This window comes from Bufo gargarizans, chromosome 9 (assembly GCF_014858855.1).
Source record: "Bufo gargarizans isolate SCDJY-AF-19 chromosome 9, ASM1485885v1, whole genome shotgun sequence".
NCBI lineage: Eukaryota > Metazoa > Chordata > Amphibia > Anura > Bufonidae > Bufo > Bufo gargarizans.
The window spans coordinates 97,515,755-97,542,787 of NC_058088.1; the positions used below are offsets into that span (position 1 = coordinate 97,515,755).

Consider the following 27,033-nt stretch of genomic DNA (forward strand, 5'->3'; position numbering starts at 1 on the left):
TTCCTAGCATCACGCTTATATCACATAAATATATATTGCACATCTCCGTACTGCTTTGTACCCTATGTGACCTTCTATATACACGTTCACATTTGGAAATAGAACATCTTGACTTTGAAATGGAACTGTATCAGAATCAGTTCAAACTAAGAAATGTAATATCTTACTTCCAAAAAATGCCCCTTTCTCTGCTTATCAGTTTATCTTGCTTCTTTAACTCTTAAACCTGTCTCAAGCGAGGACTAGCCAGCAGATCACAGATTACAGCTGTTAGGAATACTGGTGCTGGCTAGTAAGTGGCCACAGCTAGGTTCACTTCCAAACTGCTTAGTTCTGTCTTAGGTCCACCATTACTGCTACTCACGAAGGTTTGGTACAGAGATCTGCAGCAGAATCTTCTGTTTTCTCCATGTGCCGTCTATGGGAGCACATGACATCTAGTCTTCACCCAATAGCTCAGGAAAACTGTTTTAGCAGCTGAGCCCAATTTACCTCAGTGGAGCTGAGCTGAGCTTCTAAATATGTGGACAGGGATTGCACTGCTTCTGGGAATTGCTTTAGCAGATACCTCCAATTTTAAAACAACTTTTCTGAAATGAATAGTGCAGTTGAATATAAGAAAGTTTGTAGTATATCTTATTAATGAAAAAGTAGGAGGAGCAAGGAGGAAATGGTATAGGCAGTTGCCCTGCAATATAAGGCTACTTTCACATCTGCGTTTTTCTTTCCGGTATTGTGATCTGTCAGAGGATCTTAAAACTGGAGGAAAACTCTTCAGTTTTGTCCCCATTCATTGTCAATGGGGGCAACACTGAACAAATTGCAAGCAGCGTGTGCATCATTGGATACTGATCAAGACGGATCCGGCATGAAACAAAATGTAAGTCAATGGTGCCAGATCCGTTTTTTCAGACCAAAAAACAAAACAAAAAAACTTTCCAACACCTATTGACTTACAATGATTTTAGTGCTCGATCTGTCTAGTTCATTTTAGAGATAATACAATCGGATGCGTTTTTGCTCATCACATGTCGGATCCATCAAAAACGCAGATGTGAAAGTAGCCTTATCCTCCAGATAACATAGTTGCAAGAAGAACACTTTTATTTGGTGAACGGACAACACATTTTGTGATAGTCAGGTCATACGAAGATCTGTTTGAACCAGAAATACGTTGTCCATTCCTCAAATAAAAACGTTCTTCTACTATTGTGGACTTACCTGTACCAGAAGGAAGCGTGCAGCAGCAGACCATCCTAGGTTGTTGTGCTCTCAGCGCAACAGCAGAAGGTGAGCAGTCTATATTGCGCATAGGCGCTGATGGTCATTGTGGACCTGCCTAGGATCTCTTTCTACCCAAGGGTTCTGTCTGCTGTTATGAGGTGATTTTTCTGGTATTGAGCCACTATGATGGATCTCAATACTGGAAAACTAAAATGCTAGTGTTCAGGCTGCGCTGGTACAGAAGAAGGTCACACGCTTGCCAGCTCCTTCCTCAGTGCGCCTGCGCCGATTGCGTCACACTATTATCGCTGAGGCCGGCAGTCTTTACGTCACACTACACCCGGAAGAGAAGACTGCCGGCCTCAGCGATAATAGTGTGACGCAATCGGCGCAGGCGCACTGGGGAAGGAGCTGGCAAGCGTGCGTCCTTAACTCGGTACTCCTGCGCCGATCGAGGAACGTAACTGCGCAGGCGTGGTACTTCAGCCGCAGACGGGGCCAGTGAGAGAAGGAGAGCGCTCGCTGGCCCTGTCTATCAAGAGGAGATGGGGCGTGTCTAGAAGCGGCAACGACCAGCAAGTATATGCCCAACTTGCTGATGGTGAAGAAATTTGCATCTGATAAAAGTATGATTTTTACAAGAAATAAGCCACAGACAAAAAGGTAGGACATGTATGATTGCACTCAGCTGACATTAGCAGATAGCTAATGAAAATTGCACAATGGGGGGGGGGGGGGGGTGACAAAAGCCCTTTAATATTTTGGTGTTTGTGCTTTTTAAACTACAATTATTTTTTTTTATTTTTTTTTAATTTTTTTTTACTAACTATTAGAACCCTTGTCCTATTCACCCTAATAGAGCTATTTTAGGGTGAATAGAACTTTACACTGTCCCTGCTGCTTTGTGCACACAGCAGCAGGGAGCCGACTATGGCAGCCAGGGCTTCAGTAGCGTCCTGGCTGCCATGGTAACCGATCAGAGCCCCAGGATTACACTGCTGGGGCTCCCATCAGAAGCTGCCACTGCACCACTAATGAGGCGGGGAGAGGGGACCCTGTGGCCACTGCCACCAATGACTAATACTGGGGGGCTTGGGTGGGGTGGGCACTTCACCATCAATGAAGATATCTGGCCCATTAATTCATATACAGGAGGTGGGTGCTGGCTGCAGAATCATTTAGCCGCACCCGACCTCTATGAGCGGTAGCTGCGATCTGTGGCAGATAACCCCTGCCGCACCTGAGGGGTTATCTGCCGCGGATTGCATCTACTTGTCATAGAGGTTGGGGGCGGCTATATGATTCTGCAGTCAGCACCCGCCTCCTGTTGACTATGAGTGAATGAATTAACATCATTGGTGGCGCAGTGGCCGCAGCCCCTCTTCTCCTCTCATAGCTGGTAGCGGCACAGGGGGAGGGAGACACTGCTTCCTTCTCCCCTGTGCTGCTGAGGGAACATGGATCGCGCTGCTGTCAGCGCGATCTATTATTGGCAAGGTTAGATGCTGATACCAATAACTTTCAAAATCCTGAATATTGGCCGATAATATCGTTAAAACCGATAATCGGTCGATCCCTACTTTACAGCAGCCCCTTGGGCCATAGACACAATGGTCAGGAGGGGACCTCAGTGAGTTCTATTGGACAGTTTTCTGGGCATGCTCTGTGACCTGTGCAGAGGTCATTGGACTAAACGTGGCATCAGTCAGGTCAGTGGTGTTACTGACTACATGACAGACAGCCATGCACACACAGTGAAGAAGTTAAGTAATAGTCCTAATTATTATTCCATTATTATTTCTGTTCAGTTACTTCATGGATATCATGTCACCCTGTTGATAACTGAATGCCAGCGGTCACACGACTGGCACCATGTTTACTCCTGTTCCGTTAGCCTATAGATTCCGCAGGACTAGTCCATGGGCAGTTATTATTCTACTGTACACACAGGGGGGTCACAGCAGCGGTATAAGAAAGGTATGTGAGCAGAATTTAAAGGTGTTTGTCCCATGACACCAAATTATCCCCTATCCAGAGGGGGCTAGTGTCTAATTGTCAGGGGTCTGAACGGCGGGGAGCCTGACAGACATTAGAACAGGAGCCCGCGTTCCCCCTTTTGAATGGAGTGGCAGACACGTATGCATGTCTGTGAATAGGGGATAAGTTGTTTTCATGGTACAGCCTTTTATATTCAGTAAATGAACAATAAAACGATATGGTTTATTATTCAGTAAATGAACAGTGTAATCTGGACAACTTTTTTTGTAACAGATTTTTCTTTTATTGAGTATTTTTCAAGTGTGTACAAACAATAGGGACAGCAGCATCCCCAAATACTACTGTATCGATAAACAAAAAGGCATACATATCGAGCAGCTGTGGCCCTAAACTCCCACCCAACCCCCTGGACATTAAGATAATTTTTAGGTTGGATAAACTGAATTTACTTGGATCTTATTAACCCCTTCAAGACACAGCCTTATTTCACCTTAAGGACCAGGTCATTTTTTGCAAATCTGACCAGTGTCACTTTAAGTGCTGATAACGTTAAAACACTTTGACTTATCCAGGCCGTTCTGAGATTGTTTTTTCGTCACATATTGTACTTCATGACACTGGAAAAATTAAGTCCCAAAATTAATTTTTTTTGCATAAAAAAATACCAAATTTACCCCAAATTTGGAAAAATTAGCAAATTTCAAAGTTTCAGTTTCTCTACTTCTGTAATACATAGTAATACCCCCAAAAATTGTGATGACTTTACATTCCCCATATGTGTACTTCATGTTTGAATTATTTTGGGAATGATATTTTATTTTTTGGGGATGTTACAAGGCTTAGAAGTTTAGAAGCAAATCTTGAAATTTTTCAGAAATCCAATTTTTAGGGACCACTACAGGTCTGAAGTCACTTTGCGAGGCTTACATAATAGAAACCACCCAAAAATGACCCTATTCTATAAACTACACCCCTCAAGGTATTCAAAACTGATTTTACAAACTTTGTTAACCCTTTAGGTGTTGCACAGGAGTTATTGGCAAATGGGGATGAAATTTGAGAATTTCATTTTTTTGCCTAATTTTCAATTTTAACCCATTTTTTCCACTAACAAAGCAAGGGTTAACATCCAAACAAGACTGTATCTTTATTGCCCTGACTCTGCCGTTTACAGAAACACCCCATATGTGGCCGTAAACTACTGTACGGGCACACAGCGGGGCGTAGAGTGAAAGGTGCGCCGTATGGTTTTTGGAAGGCAGGTTTTGCTGGACTGGTTTATTTACACCATGTGCCATTTGAAGCCCCCTGATGCACCCCTAGAGCAGAAACTCCCTAAAAGTGACCCCATCTAAGAAAGTACACCCCTCAAGGTATTCAAAACTGATTTTACAAACTTCGTTAACCCTTTAGGTGTTGCACAAGAGTTATTGGCAAATGGGGATGAAATTTGAGAATTTCATTTTTTTGCCTAATTTTCAATTTTAACCCATTTTTTCCACTAACAAAGCAAGGGTTAACAGCCAAACAAGACTGTATCTTTATTGCCCTGACTCTGCTGTTTACAGAAACGCCCCATATGTGGCCGTAAACTACTGTACGGGCACACAGCGGGGCGTAGAGTGAAAGGTGCGCCGTGTGGTTTTTGGAAGCCAGATTTTGCTGGACAGTTTTTTTGACACCATGTCCCATTTGAAGCCCCCCTGATGCACCCCTAGAGTAGAAACTCCATAAAAGTGACCCCATTTTAGAAACTACGGGATAGGGTGGCAGTTTTGTTGGTACTAGTTTAGGGTACATATGATTTTTGGTTGCTCTATATTACACTTTTTGTGCGGCAAGGTAACAAGAAATAGCTTTTTTGGCATCGTTTTTTTTATTGTTATTTACAACATTCATCTGACAGGTTAGATCATGTGGTAATTTTATAGAGCAGGTTGTCATGGACGCGGCGATACCTAATATGTATACTTTTTTTTATTTATGTAAGTTTTATACAATGATTTCATTTTTAAAACAATTTTTTTTTTCGTTTCTCCATAGTCTAAGAGCCATAGTTCTTACAGTTTTGGGGCGATTATATTAAGAAGGGTCTCATTTTTTGCGAGATGAGATGACGGTTTGATTGGCACTATGTTGGGGTGCATATGACTTTTTGATCGCTTGCTATTACACTTTTTGTGACGTAAGATGACAAAAAATAGCTTTTTCTACACCGTTTTTATTTTTATTTTTTTTACGGTGGTCACCTGAGGGGTTAGGTCATGTGATATTTTTATAGAGCCGGTCGATACGGACGCGGCGATACCTAATATGTATACTTTTTTTATTTATAGAAGTTTTACACAATGATTTCATTTTTGAAACAAAAAAAATGATGTTTTAGTGTTTCCATAGTCTAAGAGCCATAGTTTTTTCAGTTTTTGGGCGATTATCTTAAGTAGGGTCTCATTTTTTGCGGGATGAGATGACTGTTTGATTGTTACAATTTTGGAGTACATGCGACTTTTTTGATCACTTTTATTATCTTTTTTGGGGAAGTAAGGTGGGCAAAATTTCAATTTCATCATAGTTTTTTATTTTTTATTTTTATGGCGTTCACCGTTCGGGAAAAGTAACATGACCGTTTTATAGATCAGGTCGTTACGGACGCGGCGATACCAAACATGTGTAGGGAATTTTATTTTTGTCATGTTTAATCAGTGATAAATGTGTTTTTTGATTTTTACTTTTTTTTTTACTTTTTTCACTTTTTTTTTTGACCCAGACCCACTTGGTTCTTGAAGATCCAGTGGGTCTGATGTCTGTATAATACAGTACAGTACAATATATATTGCACTGTACTATATTTTACTTACACTGAACAGATCTATGCTTTCAGCATAGATCTGTTCAGCACCATGGACAGCAGGACGCCTGAGAGGCGTCCTGTTGCCATGGGAACCTTCCCCGTCTGCTCAGTTATGTTCAGAACTGCGCAGACGGGGAAGGGTAAGGACGGGGCTGTGGGGGGGCTGTCTGGGAGCTCTCTCCCTCTCCATCGGGGGGCTGCAAAGGTACAGCAGCCCTCCGATGGGAGAGGGAGGGAGCTCCCTGAGCTGTTAACCTTTTCCATACCGCGGTCCGTACGGACCGCGGTATGGAAAGGGTTAAACGGCTGACATCGCATCACCGATGTCAGCCGTTTATACCAGGGTGCCAGCAATGTGCTGGCACCCTGGTATACCCACTAGACACCAACGATGATTATAATGGGAGGCGGGCGGGGGATCGCGATCCCGCCTGCCGCACCGCCCGCCTCCCGCAACTGCCACACCGCCCCGCACCGGCCCTGCACCCCGCCACATAAATGGAATTCAGGGGTGCAGGGGGGGTAAAAAAAATCGATTTGGGGCAATTTTTAGGTTTCTGATCCCTGCGGTCAGGGACCGCAGGGATCAGAAACGACATAAAGCGATCGCCGATGGGGGGGGGGTGCCGAAACTACCCGATCGCCGATACGGGGGTCACAGGACCCCCCTCGGCATTGAGCCTGAGTGCCTGGCTGTGTGTAACAGCCGGCACTCAGCGCTGTCACCATGTCTGCAGACATGGTGACAGTTTTATGCCATGACGAGTATACTAGTCATGGAGCGCTAAGTAGCAGTGCTCCATGACTAGTATACATGTGATAGGTACAGTAGATTGTCACACTCTCCTTCTCTGATCGCTTCCCTGACAGGAATGGGGACGATCAGAGAAGGAGAGGCACACAGTCCCTCCCTAACCCCCCTTACCTGCCCCGATGCGCTGCGATTGGTCCCTCTGCAGTATTGGACCAATCACAGCGATCGTGGGCGGGTCAGGGGTCTAATACAACTCCTTCCGGCTTCTAGGGTTGCCTAGCAACCCCAGCACGCCGGCTTCACTGAATCTTCAGCGCTCAGGTCCCTGCGCTGACAGTGAAGCCGATCACGTACATGCACGTGGGGATGCGGTGAGGCACCACATTCCCCCACGTACATGTACGTGATGTTGCGTGAAGGGGTTAATGATCTCTGGACAAATTCCAGTAGAAACCTGCCCCTGGCCCACTGTAGCATATTAATTACTGCAGTAATGGATGGTCATTTTGGATTCAGCCGTCTTATCTGCCTGGTGATGGCTTATTACTGTATAATTAGGAAGAATTGTCAGATGGGTTTGGGCAAGACTGATGACAGCCCCCTGGAAGCTATAATGATGTTTCCTGTTGCCCGGTATGAAGAACAGATAAAACAAGTAAATTGCTTTTGAAAGTTCTTAAAGGGGTTGTCCGGGTTCAGAGCTGAACCCGGACATGCCTCCATTTTCACCCAGGCAGCCTCCCTGACTCAAGCATTGGAGCAGTTCATGCGCCGATGCTTTCCTTTGCCTTGTGCTAAATCGCGCAGGGCAAAGGCATTTTTTAGGAGTTCCGGTGACATACCGGGGCTCTCCATGTAAAATGGCTAAAGCCCGCCCATCAGAGCCGGTGATGTCACCGAACACACTGCCGGCCGGAAGTTTCCGCCCGGCAGTGTGTTATGAGAAACAAAAGAGCCAGTGCCCTGCGCGATCTAGCGCAGGGCAAGGGAGCGCATCGGAGCATGAGATGCTCCGATGCTATCCTCAGGGATGCTGCCGGGGGGAAAATGAGCTCTGAACCCGGACAACCCCTTCAGAGGAATAGTAACATGAGATGTGCACAATAAAAGTACATTATATCCCAGCATTTTCTCCCTTAATCTGCTCATCTCATTTGATCCTATGTTGTCTCATTTGCAAAAAAAAACTAAAATATTAAAAAATGCCGCTCATCCTCACTGTCCTTTGTCTGACAAGTAGCTGGAGCAGGATCGTTCCTCCTGTGGTATTTCTGCACTGGCACAAAAGGATTAAGTCCTGCCTTTATTAAGCCCAACTCTTTTAGCTTTTTCCCAGCTGAAAATGGAACAAATCAGCAGGCGATTAAAGTCGTTATGCCACAGGACAGGGGATAAGTGTCAGATTGCTGGGTTCCCTGCCAATCTCAAGAATTGAGGCCTTCAGTTTGAATGGACTGGCAGTCACACAAGACCAATGCTGTTCCATTCAACTCTACGGGACTTTCAGGGATAGAGTACAGGTCCATCACCGCACCATTCGAGTACTGAACACAGGACCCGATTCTCATGATTGGCTCCAGCAGTCAGACACCTGCAAATCACTATGCTCTGGATAAAGGATACAGGTTTGTAATGGGACCCCACCTTTAAGGCCTCATGCACACGACCAATGTTTTGGTCTGCATCCAAGCCACAATTTTTGCGACTTGTATGCGGACCCATTCACTTCAATGGGGCCGCAAAAGATGCGGACAGCACTCCGTATGCTGTCCATCCGTTGCTCTGATCCGTGGTCCATAAAAAAAAATAATTATAACCTGTCCTATTCTTGTCCGTTTTGGGAACAAGAATAGGCAGTTATATCAATGGCTGTCCGTGCCGTTCTGCAAATTGCGGAACGCACACGGACGCCATCCATATCTTGCGGATCCGCAATTTGCAGACCGCAAAACACACAATGGTCGTGTGCCTGAGGCCTAACCGGCGTTTTCTGCAAAAAAACCTGGGAATAGGCAAAATCATGCAGATTTACATAATTTTAATAAGAGAAAATCTGTTTATCATTAATTTCTAGACTTGGCTTACCTTTAAATCTTTTGCTGCCAGCGATGTGTTAACATAGCGCCCATTTGCGGGTGTCGGCGGGTCTCTGCTGTTTCAAACCCTTAAGACCGTTAAAGACTTTAGATGACGTGATCAAGTGTGATCACTGCATGTAAACGGTGAAAAACGGCATCCTCGTGCAGCCCATGGGGATGCCGGCAATTCACTTTAATACACTGGGTCTCTCTGAAGAGACCCAGCGTATTAGAGCTGCAATTTTTATGTTGGCCAGACCAACATAAGAAATCAGCAATTCACATATTACCATGCTCCTGTATGGAGTGCAGTAATATTGGATAAAAAATTGTGAATGTGGTAGCTATACTGGCTAAAAAATGTGGTATCCTATACTGGCTACAAAATCTTTATTTATTTATTTTTAAGTAAAAATGTAAATCACAACCCTTTCCTTAGAATAAAAAAAAATTAAATACATAAATAACAAAAAATATAAACAACATGGGCATCACCGCGCCTGAAAACGCCCATACTATTAAAATTTATTTTTCTAATACGGCAAATGGCGTAACCGAAAAAGTTTCAAAATGGCAGATTAGCAGTTTTTTCATGGCTTTTATTCCCCCAAAAAATGTGATCAAGAAGTCGCACACCAAAATGGTATCAATAAAAAAAAATCCTGCAGAAACTGAGCCTCCACGCAGCTCAGTAGACATAACTCTGAAAAACTTTTTTTTTTAAGTTCTAATTTATTTTTACAGTATTTAGACATAAAATATATATATATATATATATATATATATATATATATAGTATTGTTGTAATTGTACTGACCCAGAGAATGAATGGCATAGGTCAGTTTTGCCACAAAGTGAACGCTGTTAAGAAAAAAAAACATAAAACTGGAGGAATTGCGTTTTCTTCCCAATTCCACCCCATTTGGATTTTCCCCGCTTACCACTACATTGAATGCATTATTAAATGGTGGCATTAGAAAGTACAACTTGTCCCACAAAAAACAAGCCCTTAGGCCTCTTTCACAGGGGCGTCGCGTGTGAGGGCAGGATAGGATGCAGGAAAATGCGCGAGTGCAAAGCGTTTTAATGTGTTTTGCACGCACGTGAGAAAAATCTGCATGTTTGGTACCCAGACCAGAACCCTGACTTCTTCACAGAAGTTCGGGTTAGGTATTCTGTAGATTTCATTTTTTCCCCTTATAACATGGTTATAAGGGAAAATAATAGCATTCTTAATATAGAATGCTTAGTAAATTATGGATGGAGGGGTAAAAAAAAAAATTGAACAAATTTAACTCGCCCCATCCACTTGGTCACGTAGCTGCCCTCCTCTTCTTTCTTTAGGACCTGGGTAAAGGACCTTTTGATGACATCACTGCGCTCATCACGTGTTTGACTTCCTGGGGTGTTTGTTTGACTTCCTGGGGTGTTTGACTTCCTGGGGTGTTTGACTTCCTGGGGTGTTTGACTTCCTGGGGTGTTTGACTTCCTGGGGTGTTTGACTTCCTGGGGTGTTTGACTTCCTGGGGTGTTTGACTTCCTGGGGTGTTTGACTTCCTTCCTTGTGGAAGGCCGTGAAGTCAGGCTGAGGCTGTTCACTTTTTTTCTCTCATAAGAGCAGTAAAAAACTAAATATAACACGTTGGCAAATTGACTGACACCAGCCGTGCCTGACGGACTCCAATGAGTTATAATTGGGTCCATCAGGTCCTGTGTTTTAATGGCAGAATAGAGCTGCGCTCTTCCTGTTAAATATGATGGATTGTCTAACAGAGCCCCCAGTGTCTGTGAGCCCGTCATTTCTTCACCATCCCCCTCGAGCCTCATCACCCTTGTGTTACATTCAGCTCACGTCAGCGTCTCTCCTGGGTCTTCTCTATGCCCACCAGATGGTTGGCATACTGTATTGCCGCTCTTCTCATTATACTATTGACTGCTTTCATTTGTGTTTCTTTTTTATGCTCTATATCTATCTGTCCTTATTTAATTTAAAAAAAATATTATTGTAGGAAAAGCGATGTCTCCTTTGCATTTCCATACATGCCAGGGTGCAAAAGATGGAAAATCTAGCACTTTAAAATCTTCAATGCACTTTATTTCATATTGTAGCAAAATGACTGATGGAAACAAAACCTCCACCCGAACAGCAGTTGCCAGGGTGCACAGTATGTGGTCCTGGGCCTCTGTGCATCTCATTTATACTACAGGCCGGTCCAAAGTTATAGAGACTCCTGAATAAATGGAAACCGGTGGTTGGAACGCCATCCTGTGTGTGGGATGTCGCTAAGGAGAAGGGGGCAAATCTGTGAGGTGCGGTGTCCAACATGGCAGTCATTTTGAAAGCCGTCATCTTGGAACCACGTTGACATTTTCAGACGGGAAGGGGTGCGTGTGACATATATTTTTGGATAGGGAATTTGATGAAGAATATACAGCTGTGCTTAATTGTGATGTATCTTGATTCCTGCCAAAGTCATTAACCATTTTCTTTTTGTTACAGACAGATATGGCTGCAAGATTAGTGAGGAGAGGACAGCGATTGTACTGATCACTGGGGCGCTCAGTACCCGAGTCGTTGCAGATTTTAACGCTTGCCACCCTAACAGACCATGGCACAGTTGGCAAATTGCTTGTCAAATTTCGTCAAACAGGTTCTGTGTTGGACCTGCCGAATGTGGGTTCCCTTGAATTGTTACAATGGGTGTCACAGCAGTTGCAACAGGACCCACAATTGGCAGGTCTAACACAAAACCTATTTGGTAGATGGGTTGTCTGTTATGGTGCCGAGCGTTGGAATCCACTGTAATGACTCGGGTACTGCACTCCCCAGAGATTGGTACAATCTCTGTCCCATCCTCGCAGCCAGATCGGTCTGTAACAAAGAGAAAATTGTTAATAACTTTGGCTGGAATAAAGGCACACCACATTTAAGCACAGAATTGTGTTCCTCTGGAAATTCTCTATCGGATAAATATGTCACATGTACCCCTTCCCATTTGAAAATATCGACTTGGTTCCAAGGTTGTAGCTTTTAAATGACTGCCATGTTAGACACCGCACCTCACTGATTTGCCCCCTTCCTATTAGTGACATGCCCCACACAGGATGGCGTTACCAACCACTGGTTTCCATTTATTCAAGGGGTCTCCTTACTTTTGGACCACCCTGTAAATGTGTACATATGCCCAAGATTATAGCTGTAAATGGCCTCAACATTTGCTAAGAGTGATATTTTGGCATACTTTGTAGTTCTTTCTTTTTAATTTAAATGCATAGTCAACTTTTTTTTTTAAATACAAGAGGTTATTGCAAAAGTATGTTGCGTTTTATACATTTCTTTCCCTTACAAAGGAGTTAATAGGTAATGCAAACAGCTGCATACATCTATACTTAGGAATGAGACTAGGTGTGAACACCGCCTAAGCCACCTTTATGACCTGGCTGTTATGCTGCTGTAGCAGTGTATCTTGTATTTTATGGTTATTGTAATTTTATGATTTTACAGATTGATGGACCTATATTTATTATGGATAGTGCGCAGTTTGGCTTTTGCTAGCCTTTAAAACAGAGCGTGTGGCTCATTCTGGTACATATGAACTAATCTCCAAAAGATTCTAGTGGGATAGCCTACATGAGGGCTTGCAGATTGATGCTTACCTATAGGACGCGTTAATGAGAAGCTGTAACGTCTTGTTCATTCAACAGCACTACGTAAACCACAGTACCCCACCAGCATCCAAGAGCAAAGAGCGAGAGGTAGAGAAGAAAGAGGTCGATAAAACAAGGGAACGTTCCCGCGAAAGAGAGAAAAAGGAGGAAAAAGAAAGAAAAGAGAGAAAAAGGGTTTGTGTCGCATCTCTTGTGATTTTCCTAGTGTTGCACGGCTAAGTAAATGGATGCCCAAGAGTGACTGTAATCCGCCAAGGGACAGGTGGTGGGGTTCATGGGCATTACAGTGGGCCCGGATACATTTCTGCTTATTATTTAGGTGGTGCAGTAAGGGAAGTTTAATCACAGTATAGGGGAATATCTTTATCTTTTTGAATATCTATACTTTTTAACATCTCCAGTTAACGTGTCACATAGAACCAATAATGCAGTACAAGAAACATACGAGAAAAAATACAGGAGCTCCAATTCACAAAGCAGAATACGGTCTATCGTAACGATCTACAGAATTAACATTTTATGGTCTTTTACCATCAGCTTTGTTATAAGTGGTACAAGAATAGGAAAAGTCTTGCTGTTTCCTGAGAAGCATTGCTCTATCTTCAGGTGTTGATGGAGCACTGGGCAAGATGGCCAGATAGATGCCTTCGCTATTCCATCCTGGTAACCCTAGCTGTGATCCTGGAGACCGCGCACAAACAGGATGACCGTGTCGGGAACCTCCCCGTTGTCCGATAGCCTTTATAAACCCTCATAAGCACCCTAACAAGTTTCATCTGTTTGCACTTTGACTCCTCAGTGGAAGATGAACAAACAGGGTATTAGCCCAAGTCCGATTGTGAGAAATGGAGTACATAGCCTTGGACTTCTGCCCAGCTTCCTGCTCTTTCCCGGAAGTCACTCATGCAGTGATTAAAGGGATTGTCCAGGGCTGCTTTCTTCTGAAGACAAAACTACACCTGTTTGCAATACCAGGCACAACCCATGGACAGGTGTGGGGCTCTTTTTGGAAGAAAGCGGCCATCTTTTAGCTTGCTTTTTGGCGGCATTAGGCACAGTTCCTCTTAAGTCTTGTCTGGCTGTATTTGCGGGTTTAGGTATCACAGAGCGTGAATGATCAGTTCACACAAGCCCAGATTGACCCCAAGTGACCTTTTTAAAGTAGTTTGTCGTCTCTCTCTTGGGTCTTTTTTACTACGCTGCAAGTTGTTACTCAAGTGACTTTTTTATTATTAATCAAGATTTTATATTTTATTTTCCATTATGAGAACTCTTAAAGCTGATAGGCCTTTCAAGCGACCCTCCAGTTCATCCTGAAATTGTCACAGTACATCGCTAATGTGTAGACCACAGACCTGGTGCCCTCCATGTGATCCGTTGTGCCTCCTTTCTGCATTTCCATTGCTTTCATCCCAGAATGACTGCCACTGTGTCAGACTGCACTGTGCACTGTGTGCAGTGTTATTCTGAGATCTGCCATCCTCGGCTGCCCTTGAATGGACCTCAGCGCTGTGGTGGCCATTTTGTGATGGAGCCAGTGGGAGAACGGAATGGCCAGATTTTCCATCTGGATTAGAAGGTTGCTTGAATTAAATTTTTGGAGGCTGGCTTTCAACTTTGATTTGTGTTCAGGAGACCAGATAAAGGCTGACCTGATGAAATGAGCACTGACCAGCATACAGCGGCTTGCTGTGCATGGTAAAACACACTGCAGAAGACACAGTGGACCATTTGTAATCACAACCATTTGTAAATATGTTTTGTCGTAAACTCATGCAATAAAGAAAATGTCTGCAAAGGCGTCCATGACCTTCAAAGGGGCTGCCAAATGCGGAAAGCACACTGTCAGTATCTCTGTTTTGCAGATGGCAAAAACGGATATGGCTTTGTGCTTGAAGCTGAAGACTGTTAAAGAACAGTATAATATTAATAGTCCTTAACTGAACCCGCAACTCATGTAATGTTAGTCTCTTCTCATGGAGCCTATAATTGATTTAGTAGCACCTGAATTTAAAGGGAATCAGTCACCTGGTTTGAGCATATTAAGGTGTTACTACTGCCATGTACAATAAAATACCTTATTTCTTGCCTTAGTCTTCATTTTGTGTTTCATGGTTCCATTAGCGATAAAATCCACTTTTGATGTTATGTAAATGAGTGTCCAAGGTGCCCAGAGGGGCGTTATTATCCTCTGGGGCCCAGTAACTCCCCCGTACAGTGCCCAGCCCGCCTTCCTTTAGAGCCCAAGCACGCCTCTTCCAGAATAAGTAGCTGCCCGCACCTGAACTCTTTGCCACCGCCCCCTCCACTATGTGAAATCTCAAGCAGACTGCCTGCGCGATGTAGAAGCTCCTGAGGGCAACAGCTTCAAATGTGTCATTGCGCATGCGCCGAGCCCAGTGACAAATTTAAAGCTATTGCCCTCAGGAGCTTCTACATCGCACAGGCAGTCCGCGCCCCTCTGAGCATCTTGGACACTCAATTGCATTACTCAAAAGGTGCATTTTATCGCTAATGAAACCATGAAACAAAAAATGAAGACTACAGCAAGAAGTAAGGTATTTTATTGTACACGGCAGTAGTAACACTTTACTATGCTTAAACCAGGTGACAGATTATCTTTAAAATAGATATAGTGGAACTGTCGACGCTGCAGGTCACACTGGTTTTTCAGCTTGGTATGATGGGGGGAAAAAGGCAGTTCTGTACTATATAACAAGGCTAGTACACAATACATGTCACACAAATGCGATTACTGTATATCATGCTTTGGAAATCTTCATTTTACTAACGCTATTCTGATTCTTGCACGACAGGATCACTCAAACAGCGACCGCGAGGTGAACCTGGAGTCAAAAAGACGCAAAGAAGAGAATGGAACTAGTGAGTGTCCCAATATTTAATCACTTTTAATAGTGATGATGGTCCTAAACCTATTTTACTATATTTTTTCATTATATATAGGTAAATTATTTTCCAAATAATTGGAAACCTGATTTTTGGATGGAGGTTGACTTTAAAAGGTTTGTCTCGTGAAGACAACCCCGGTCTGTATACTTAAGACCCCTCTATATGAGCCAGAGCAAAGGGTTGTTCTTTAGAAATGGCTCCCACTCTGACGGACCTGTATCCATCCACGTAATACTAATGTCTTGCTGCAGGGAGCAGGACTAGGGCCAATTAACTGAATGAGGGTTTGGGGATGCATACCAGGGGTCATCAGCTGAACATTATGATGGCTGTAATCTGACAGGGGATGTCTCAGATGAGACAACCACTTTAAAGTAAATCTTCTTGACAGTGGTTGCAGAAACATTTGTACATGCGTAATAGACGCCTGAACAAGCAATTTTACACTTACAAATTAGTCTCACGCGTATGTCTATGTATGAGGCCTTTTCCACACTTAGCAGCTCACCGTCTGTGCCTGACAACAACCAATTATAAAGCTCCTTAGTCGCAGGCAATGGTAGGTGGAAAGTATGGAGCTTGTTACTAAAACCCCTCAGTAACCGTGGAAAAGTTAGACAGAGAGCAGGGTTCCTCTGGACACACTGCATCAAAATTGTAGGGTTCTGGTCGGTTGCTATGACAGCCTGGAACCTTGTGAAGTAAATCAGGCCTGCCATAGCAAACTGCCCCTTAAGCCCTGCCTGCATAGGGCTTAATAGGAATCCTATAAACATTCCATGGATTGCAACAGTGTAGTATGAGTATGGCGTATGATACAAGCGATTAAAGGATCACATGTTCAAGTCAATTAAGGGGACTGAAAATTAACGTGAATTTTTTTTTTTTATATATTCCAAATTTTACATAATAAAAAAGTGTGTGTGGATCTCTATCTCTCTCTCACAGAGTACAGACCAAAAGTTTGGACATACCTTCTCATTTAAAGAGTTTTCTTTATTTTCATGACTATGAAAATTGTAGATTCACACTGAAGGCATCAAAACTATGAATTAACACGTGGAATTATATACATAACAAAAACGTGTGAAACAACTGAAAATATGTCATATTCTAGGTTCTTCAAAGTAGCCACCTTTTGCTTTGATTACTGCTTTGCACACTCTTGGCATTCTCTTGATGAGCTTCAAGAGGTAGTCACCTGAAATGGTCTTCCAACATTCTTGAAGGAGTTACCAGAGATGCTTAGCACTTGTTGGCCCTTTTGCCTTCACTCTGCGGTCCAGCTTACCCCAAACCATCTCGATTGGGTTCAGGTCCGGTGACTGTGGAGGCCAGGTCATCTGGCGCAGCACCCCATCACTCTCCTTCATGGTCAAATAGCCCTTACACAGCCTGGAGGTGTGTTTGGGGTCATTGTCCTGTTGAAAAATAAATGATGGTCCAACTAAACGCAAACCGGATGGAATAGCATGCTGCTGCAAGATGCAGTGGTAGCCATGCTGATTCATGATGCCTTCAATTTTGAATAAATCCCCAACAGTGTCACCAGCAAAGCACCCCCACGCCATCACACCTCCTCCTCCATGCTTCACGGTGGGAACCAGGCATGTAGAGTCCATCCGTTCACCTTTTCTGCGTCACACAAAGACACGGTGGTTGGAACCAAAGATCTCAAATTTGGACTCCTCAGACCGAAGCACAGATTTCCACTGATCTAATGTCCATTCCTTGTGTTCTTTAGCCCAAACAAGTCTCTTCTGCTTGTTGCCTGTCCTTAGCAGTGGTTTCCTAGCAGATATTCTACCATGAAGGCCTGATTCACACAGTCTCCTCTTAACAGTTGTTCTAGAGATGTGTCTGCTGCTAGAACTCTGTGTGGCATTGACCTGATCTCTAATCCGAGCTGCTGTTAACCTGCGATTTCTGAGGCTGGTGACTCGCATGAACTTATCCTCCGCAGCAGAGGTGACTCTTGGTCTTCCTTTCCTGGGGCGGTCCGCATGTGAGCCAGTTTCTGGCTTGTAGCGCTTGAGGGCTTTTGTGACTGCACTTGGGGACACTTTCAAAGTTTTCCCAATTTTTCGGACTGACTGACCTTCATTTCTTAAAGTAATGATGGCCACTCGTTTTTCTTTACTTAGCTGCTTTTTTCTTGCCATAATACAAATTCTAACAGTCTATTCAGTAGGACTATCAGCTGTGTATCCACCTGACTTCTCCACAACGCAACTGAAGGTCCCAACCCCATTTATAAGCCAAGAAATCCCACTTATTAAACCTGACAGGGCACACCTGTGACATGTTAAAATGTCTTTACTATTAAAATTTTAAAATATTTATTATGCTCTGTGAGTGCAAATAAATAGAAGATGCCAGTTTGCTGTTCATCACCCCGCCAATTTTTTTAAAATAAAAGATGATTAAAATATGTTCCCCAAAGTGGTACCAATAACAATCTTCAGCTCGCCCCACAAAATACAAAACCTTTAGAATATGTCAGAATATGGAGTTGCAAGAATTTTTTTTTTTTTTTTTAATGGTTTCCTTGCATAAATGATAACCTGTTAAAGAGGTTGTCCGGGTTCAGAGCTGAACCTGGACATATCCCCATTTTCACGCCGGCAGCCCCCCTGACTTGATCATCGGAGCCATTCATGTTCCGATGCTCTCCTTTGCCCTGCGCTAAATCGCGCAGGGCAAAGGCATTTTTTAGGAGTTCCGGTGACAAACCAGGCTCTCCATGGAGCTGCCAGGAAACCCGGTGACGTCACCGTCACTGTTAGGCGTACTTCAGCGCTGCCCTAGCCAGTTAAACTGCTAGGGCAGCGCTAAAGCCCGCCCATCAGAGCTGGTGACGTCACCAAACACACTGCTGGGCGGGAGCCTCTGCCTGGCAGTGTGTTATGATAAACAAAAGAGCATGTGTCCTGCACGATCTAGCTCAGGGCAAGGGAGCGCTATGCTATCCTGAGGGGTGCTGCCTGGGTGAAAATAAGGGTATATCCGGGTTCAGCTCTGAACCCGGACAACCCCTTTAAAGTTAAGTGTGCCTATGTATTATTTCTTTGAATGCCCTATTTGTAAGTTACCCCAACTATACCCAGCATTGCAGCCCATTCACTACAGTGCAGACACGTCTAGCACGGTTTCCCAGCTAAGCTGCAGTACCAGCCACAGCCACAGCCACACGTACGTTGGGAGTGTCCCAGCAGATACATTGTATGTGAAGAGAAGCCTAATTCTTATCAGCTAGTTGCAGGCCCAGTGTGCGTGTCTGATGGAGAAGGCTTGTATCCATCTGCCATTAGATAATGCTTTTCAATGTTATATAGCTTTCAGAGTGATTGTAGTGGACGGTGTATATACTGGTAGTTACCAGTAACCTTACTGTATAATTCCATATACGACTTGCTCATGGTTATGTAAAACATATTGGACACGTGTAGCTTTTTTTTTCTTAGGGCTCTTTCACACTTGCGTTGTTCTTTTCCGGCATAGAGTTCTGTCGTCGGGGCTCTATGCCGGAAGAATCCTGATCAGGATTATCCCCATGCATTCTGAATGGAGGAAAATCCGTTCAGCATGCATCAGGATGACTTTAGTTCAGGACCGGAACGTTTTTTGGCCGGAGAAAATACCGCAGCATGCAGCGCTTTTTGCTCCGGCCAAAAATCCTGAACACTTGCCGCAAGGCCGGATCCGGAATTAATGCCCATTGAAAGGCATTGATCAGGATCCGGCCTTAAGCTAAACGTCGTTTCGGCGCATTACCGGATCCGACGTTTAGCTTTTTCTGAATGATTACCATGGCTGCCGGGACGCTAAAGTTCTGTTTGCCATGGTAAAGTGTAGTGGGGAGCGGGGGAGCAGTATACTTACCGTCCGTGCGGCTCCCGGGGCGCTTCAGAGTGATGTCAGGGCGTCCCACGCGCATGGATGACGTGAGCGCATGGATCACGTCATCCATGCGCATGGGGCGCTCTGACGTCATTCTGGAGCGCCCCGGGAGCCGCATGGACGGTAAGTATACTGCTCCCCACTACTACTATGGCAACCAGGACTTTAATTGCGTCCTGGCTGCCATAGTAACACTGAACGCATTTTGAAGTCTTCAAATGCTTTCAGTTCACTTGCGGTGTTACGGATCCGGCGGGCACTTCCGGCAAATGGAGTACACGACGGATCCGGACAACGCAAGTGTGAAAGAGCCCTTACCTAAGCTATTCTATATTAAATTAATATAACCTTTTCTTTACACAATTGTTTTAGGTGGTTCTGCCAAACACAGTAAAAGCGAGAGCCCATCTGATTCCCCTCGCTCTAATGAGAAAGACCGAAGCAAATCAAAATCCTCAAACAAAGAGAAGGCAGAAATAATGAAATCAGACAAGATGGAGAAAAGTTCCTCCAGCAGCAAGAAGGTATATATTTTGTATAAAGAGTAACGGCACTTTTTAATGTGTAGAAGTGATTAGGAGTTATTTTTATAAATTTTTTGCAATATACTTTACTTTACTTTATTAAGGGATTTTGTAACTTTTTAGTAAAAAGCTGGCTCTGAAGTCCCAAATCTGGCTTCACCACAATACTGAAGGCTGAAGACCCTCTTGGCTCACTCCTACACGCAGAGCCGTCCTGCTACCCTCCCTTCTATGTATTGCTATAACGGATGTATTTATTTTTATGCTGTAGAATATTTCTATACAGTACAATACTTACCGTATCTAATACTGTCCCTTATAGCTATCCTTGCATATTGTAGAACCGCTTCTCCTTGCCTTCTGCATGGTGCGCTAACTGGCCGCTCTCCTGGCTGCTCATTAGTTAGTGAGCGTGCTGGTGATAGAGCGCACATACGCGGTCAGCCCTCATCACTAATAGTGTACAGATGTCAGGGAGATCGGGCAGAAGTAAAGGTCAATTATAGTTGTGTAGGGGAGCAGCAGCACGGATTTGAGCTTCAGAACCAGTTTATTTAGTACAAAGTTCCTAATAAAGTTTATTGCAAAAATAATCCTAATCACTTGACCTACACTTTAAAAAGTGGTCACACTTTAATAATCGGATCTTGCTAAAAATCAGGTGAATTTGTCAGAAATAGGAAGACTTTGATTGCCCATGGAAGTGCTGGATCTCTGACCTTGCACTGGGCAGATGCTTGTGACAGACTTCACCAGCACCTGCCCGCTCCATAGAGGAGACAGTGTTATCATATGCCTGTAATGGACATCAGCACTAACAATATGAAGATCGAATGGTTCTAATAAAACGCAAAATGACTTTGCTTTTGCTTTGACAATAAATCAGTTATTTGTGAATTATCTGCAGAAAACAAGATCTGTGAGCTGTGGATAACTAGTTAAATGTACAAGAAAGACAGTTCTTTTTATTTTGGGATGTATATTATGTAAATTTATGTCGTCTCCCATTTAATTATGATCTGTTGCCAATTACATGAGAAATGTGCAAATCCGTATGTTTCTGAAGTGTGGCAGTACATGAAACAAGCTCAGAGACAGTTAATGTCAGAATGCCAAGGCCTCTCCTACATGGTTTTACTCCTTGTGATCTGTAATTAATACATTATCTGTACTTGATTAAGGTTGGCATTATATGGCAGGATCCCCTTTGCAATGCCATTTATTGACCACCTCTCCTTCCATAGTGTACAATAATACAAGCTTTGTCCTGTGCGGCTGCTTTTCTGGATGTTTGGGGTGCTCTTCAGAAACCACACACAGGACGACTAGTCCCAAGGCTGTCCCTACACATGATGTCATCCAAACATAAACTTCCAAAGACCAGGAGCACTAGTTTGGCAGTTGTGCTGCATATATTTCTATATAACCATGTAATTTCTCCTGCCCGTACTGCGGGGGTGTAATAAGTAATCATCAGCACATCCCCTCCCTCCACATTCCCAAGGCAAAAAATATGCACAGAGAGACTAATCTATACACACACTTTTCTCTGAGCGTCTGCACTATTGTCCTCCTGGTTGTCCTATTTCTGGCTATTTTCCGGTCAGATATTAGCATCATGTTAATGTAATGTCACGCTTATTGTATAAAGTCATCCAGAACAGATGGAGCTAATGAATTCCAATAAGCAAAGAGCGAAATCCATAACCTTAGGGGTTTCTTTTATCAGCGTAAAGTTAATTCTGTTTCTGGAGCAGGGTAAGAACACTTCTGCTTTTGTATTTTTCTTAAAGGAATCTAGACACGACAAGGAGAAATCTGAGAAGAAAGAGAAACGCGATAGCGCTGGAGGAAAAGAGGAGAAGAAACAATATCCTTTTTATGATACTAGACCCTAACTGGGCCCTTGTACGTTCCATTGATTTTTGTATATTGCAGGTTTAGCTGATACCCCTCGATATGAAATGCACAGTGTGTCCGATACCTTCTCATGTCCGCTTTTGTTTAGTAGTTTTAAGTGGATTTCATAGACTAGAAATCTACAAGTGCATTATTCTCAATATGTCAGTTCTCCACCTCAGTGTATACGTGTCTTTCCTCACTTAGGTTTTTATCATTTCGCGCTCGTATAATTGGGGGACACAGGACCGTGGGTATAGCTGCTTGCTGCCACTAGGAGGCGACACTAGGCTAGAAAGTGATGGCTCCTGCCCTGCCAGCTATACCCTTCCCAGTCAGGAGAGAGCATATCAGTTTTTAGCTTAGTGTCATAGGAGGCAGACCTCCCTGCATATTGTCCGACGGGCAGCCGCTCCGCTGCGCGTTTTTTAGCAGCTGCCGCAAGCAGCAGTATATTCAGCCCCAGTCCCTTTTAAGTAGCGGCTGACCGAACATTCTCGGTTGGCCGTGGCTAGGCCCCGGCTTCTTCGGCGCATAGGCCGCAGGCGGCTAATCCCTCAGGAGGCGGGGTTTGGTTTCCCGCTGCTGCAGTGGACGGTTTCTTCTCATTCGCGCGCTTCTCTCACTGCAGCCGCGTATCTAAGAAAGCACAGGACCATTGTAGCCTCGGTTGCTGGTAGGACATACCCTTACACCCTCCCCAGCCCTGAGTCGGTCATTCAGCCCTAGTCAGGCATGTCTGTTCCCACTAATGACCCCCGCCTGCCTATTGTTACACACTTTGCATGTACTGTATGCAGTCTAAAGTTCCCTCGCGGTCAGTTGGACCCTGTGTGCTCCGCGTACTCTGTGTGGTAGCATTGGTACCCAAGGACCTGTGTTGATGAGAGAGTTGGCAAAAATCCTGTGGTGGGCGGCAGATTTTCTCAGCCGGACGATTCTGGACCCCGGAGAATTGTCCCTGCACCCGTAGGTGTTCAAACAGATCTGTCTTCGGTGGGGTCGTCCTGAGGTGGATTTGATGGCGTCCAGGTTCAACCACAAACTTCCCACCTTCTTCTCTCGCACAAGAGATCCAAAGGCACGCACTGCAGACGCTCTGGTAGCACCATGGAACGAGTTCTCCCTAGTGTATGTGTTCCCGCCTCTTCCTCTCCTGCCGCGTGTCCTGCGCAGGATCAAGCCTGAGGGCGTTCAGGCAATTCTCATCGCACTGGACTGGCCCTGCCGGGTGTGGTACTCCGACGTCGACCTCATCCTAGTAAACGCACCATGGCCCCTTCCTCTCAGGGCCATGCCTTCCATTAGCATTTAGATTCGCTTTGTTTGATGGCATGGCTGTTGAAACCACCCTTTTAAGGCTACTTTCACACTAGCGTTCGGGTTTCCGCTCGTGAGCTCCGTTTGAAGGAGCTCACGAGCGGACCCGAACGCAGCCGTCCAGCCCTGATGCAGTCTGAATGGAGGCGGATCCGCTCAGACTGCATCAGTCTGGCGGCGTTCAGCCTCCGCTCCGCTCTCCTCCGCACGGACAGGCGGACAGCTGAACGCTGCTTGCAGCGTTCGGGTGTCCGCCTGGCCGTGCGGAGGCGTGCGGATCCGTCCAGACTTTCAATGTAAGTCAATGGGGACGGATCCGTTTGAAGATGCCACAATGTGGCTCAATCTTCAAGCGGATCCGTCCCCCATTGACTTTACATTGAAAGTCTGGACGGATCCGTACTAGGCTATTTTCACACTTAGCTGTTCTATGCTAAAAATAATGCAGACGGATCCGTTCTGAACGGAGCCTCCGTCTGCATTATTATGAGCGGATCCGTTCAGAACGGATCCGCCCGAACGCTAGTGTGAAAGTAGCCTAAAACGGTGAGGTTTCATTGATATGGTTATTCACACCATGATCAGAGCCAGGAAGCCAGCTTCATCCAAAATCTACTACAGGACTTGGAAGTCCTATCTCGGCTTTTGTGAGAAACGTAATCTCCCTCCTCTATGCTTCTCTCTTTACAAGATTCTCTCCTTCCTACAATCCGGTCTGGAATTGGGACTACCCCTTGGCTCCTTTAAAGGCTCATGTGTCGACGCTGTCTATTTTGCTTTGGCGCCTTCTGGCCTCGAAAGGCCCAATTTTAAAACCTTGCTCTTGGTTCACTCCAATCGGCTCCATTTGAACCGCTTTGGATGGTGTCCCTGCGTCGTCTTTCCTGGAAGGTGGCATTCCTGGTGGTTATCACATCCATCAGGCGTCTCACAGTTGGCAGCCCTTTCCTGTAGGGAACCCTTTTTAGTCCTTCATCAGGATAAGGCGGTGCTCTGGCCCGTACCTTCTTTTCAACCGAAGGTAGTCTCGGCCTTCCATGTTAACGAGGACATTGTCCTCCCTTCCTTTTGCCCAGCTCCCAGGGAGCATTCTCTTCACAAACTGGACGTACTTCGTCCTCTGAGAATCTATCTGGCCGTCTCTAGCTCTTTCCGCCGCACGGATTCGTTATTCAGGCTTCCTGACGGTCCTCGTAAGGGATGTGCCGCTTCTAAGGTAACGATTGCCAGGTGGATACGCTTAGCAATCACTGAGGCATACCGTTATTGGGGCAGGACTCCGCCCCCTGTAATCACAGCCCACTCAACCAGAGCAGTTGGCGCTTCCTGGTCTCGCTTCCATAATGCATCAGCTGTCCAGTTGTGTAAGGCGGCAATGTGGTCTTCCTTACACACGTTCACAAAATTCTACCAGCTGCACTCCCTGGCATTGGCAGAAGCTTTCGTAGGCTGTAAAGTCTTGCGGGCAGCAGTGACCTGAATGTCCGAGAGGGCAGTTTTTTCCATGGGCGAGTATTATTTGTTCCCTCCCCGTGGACTCTTTTAGGACTTCCCACGGTCCTGTGTCCCCCAATAATACGAGCATTAAAAGGAGATTTTTGTGAACTCGCCTGTAAAATCTCTTTCTCGCTGAGTTCATTAGGGGACACAGGACCGTGGATATGGCTGCTTGCTGCCACTAGGAGGCGGCACTAGGCTAGAAAGTGATAGCTCCTCCCCTGCCAGCTATACCCTCCCCAGTCAGGAGAGAGCATATCAGTTTTTGTGCCCAAGCAGTAGGAGTAGCAGAAAAGAACTGATAACAGTCAGAACATTACCTACATCAGTAGGTATGAACTAAAACTGAAACCCAGCAAATAACCAATCACCGCCATTCGCGGTAACAATGGAAAAAAACTGTGGGAGCTGTGTCCTCAATGAACTCAGCGAGAAAGAGATTTTACAGGCGAGTCCACAAAAATCTCCTTTTTACAACCCTTTTGGTTCAGTAAAATAGCCTTAAAGGGAGTCTGTCAGCAGATTTACCCCTTTTTAACAGTTGCCATACCGCTGTAGCCGCAAAACAGATGATTAACACGGTACCTTTATATGCTTTGGTGGACTTTTAAATATGCCAAAAACGAACTTTGAGGGCTCGCAAGTGCCCAGGGCGGAGTCCACCGTGTTGGAGCCCAGGCAGCTCTGCCTCTTCGGCTCTTATCCCCACCCAGCCTCCTCCTCTGCTCGCCTATCTGTTGTCTCTCCCCCTCAAAGAGATCCCGCGCTGGTGAGATAACTTCCTTGGCCGGGGCATGCGCACTGCCATGCCCATTGCTGACACAGCATCGCAGTAGCTTATGCGCATGCTCCGACCAAGCAAGTCATCGCGTCGGCGCGGGATCTCGCTGAGGGGGAGAGACAACAGATAGGCGAGCAGAGGAGGAGGCTGGGTGGGGATAAGAGCCGAAGAGGCAGAGCTGCCTGGGCTCCAACACGGTGGACTCCGCCCTGGGCACTTGCGAGCCCTCATCAAAGTTCGTTTTTGGCATATTTAAAAGTCCACCAAAGCATATAAAGGTACCGTGTTAATCATCTGTTTTGCGGCTACAGCGGTATGGCAACTGTTAAAAAGGGGTAAATCTGCTGACAGACTCCCTTTAAGAAAGCATTGCTCAGGCATCGTATTATGTGCGCCAATTACATAGATCATAGAACTTATCAGTTCTTCTAGTTACCAGTAAACGTGTAACCTTTTAAAGATGGATTTGGAAAACGTCCTCATTGGAGATTGCATTATTCAATATAATTGTGAATTTCTTAGTTACGACTATGGCATGGGGGACAGTAGCTTCATTTTCGGGGCCCACAAGTCACCTATTTAAATTGACACTTGCCTGGTGATTAGCTTATTTCATGGATCAGGAGAAACTGGGTCTGGCTATTTTGTGGTATTTCCCATTTAAATTAATGGATGAATTAACACTTTGTTAGTAGCTCTCCACTGTGACCCATAGAGGGAAAGAGTAGGAAATCCCCTGTAAGACATCTATATACCATAACAGGGCATATGACACAATCTCTTTTAAAGGAGTTTTCTGGGATTTTAATATTGATGACCTTTCCTTAGGATAGGTTATTAATATAAGATCAGCAGGGGGTTCCCTCTCTCTGCATCCTCGCTGATCAGCTGTTTGCAAGGGTGACTATGATGCTACAGTGAGCGGAACAGCCCCTGCACATAGCTAGTCGTCAGAGATACCAAGTCAGATCCCCTCCCATCTAATATTGGTATTAAAATCCCAGAAAACCCTTTTACGTTACAGTGCACTTGCTGGTTTTGTGAACTGTAAGTGGTGCATTCAGGGCTTTTTTTTTTCCTCAGAGAAAAGGAGGTGGAACTCACCCCCCCCCCCTAAAACCGCCCCTATAGAGAACAGGGATGCAAGTAAAATTGGGGGGGGGGGGGGGGGGGGGGCTGGGGGGCTATACAAGTCCAGCCCAGCAAAGCAACCCCCAGATGGGGATGGCACTGTTAATGGGGGTTCTGGGGATGGCACTGTTAATGGGGGATCTGGGGATGGCACTGTTAATGGGGGATCTGGGGATGGCACTGTTAATGGGGGATCTGGGGATGGCACTGTTAATGGGGGATCTGGGGATGGCACTGTTAATGGGGGATCTGGGGATGGCACTGTTAATGGGGGATCTGGGGATGGCACTGTTGGGATCTGGGGATGGCACTGTAATGGGGTGGAGAATCGGGGGATGGCACTGTAATGGGGTGGAGAATCGGTGGATGGCACTGTAATGGGGTGGAGAATCGGTGGATGGCACTGTAATGGGGTGGAGAATCGGTGGATGGCATCCACAGATCCCCCATCCTATAACAGTGCCATCCACAGAAATCCCCCCCCCACCCCGTAACGG

The 27,033-nt window shown here is 45.1% G+C and overlaps 1 protein-coding gene across 2 annotated transcripts in view; it reads left to right on the plus strand.

The window, feature by feature from the left end:
- THOC2 (THO complex 2) overlaps nt 1–27,033 on the plus strand; it is a 141,315-nt gene that overhangs the window by 108,539 nt on the left and 5,743 nt on the right. Inside the window, exons 34-37 of one of the 2 annotated variants that reach the window (XM_044269083.1) lie at nt 12,611–12,748; nt 15,391–15,457; nt 19,757–19,908; nt 21,702–21,778. In XM_044269083.1, coding sequence (XP_044125018.1) covers nt 12,611–12,748; nt 15,391–15,457; nt 19,757–19,908; nt 21,702–21,778 — 434 coding nt within the window. Of the gene's footprint in view, nt 1–12,610; nt 12,749–15,390; nt 15,458–19,756; nt 19,909–21,701; nt 21,779–27,033 lie in introns of those variants that run through there. The other variant, XR_006386832.1, reaches the window with a different exon arrangement.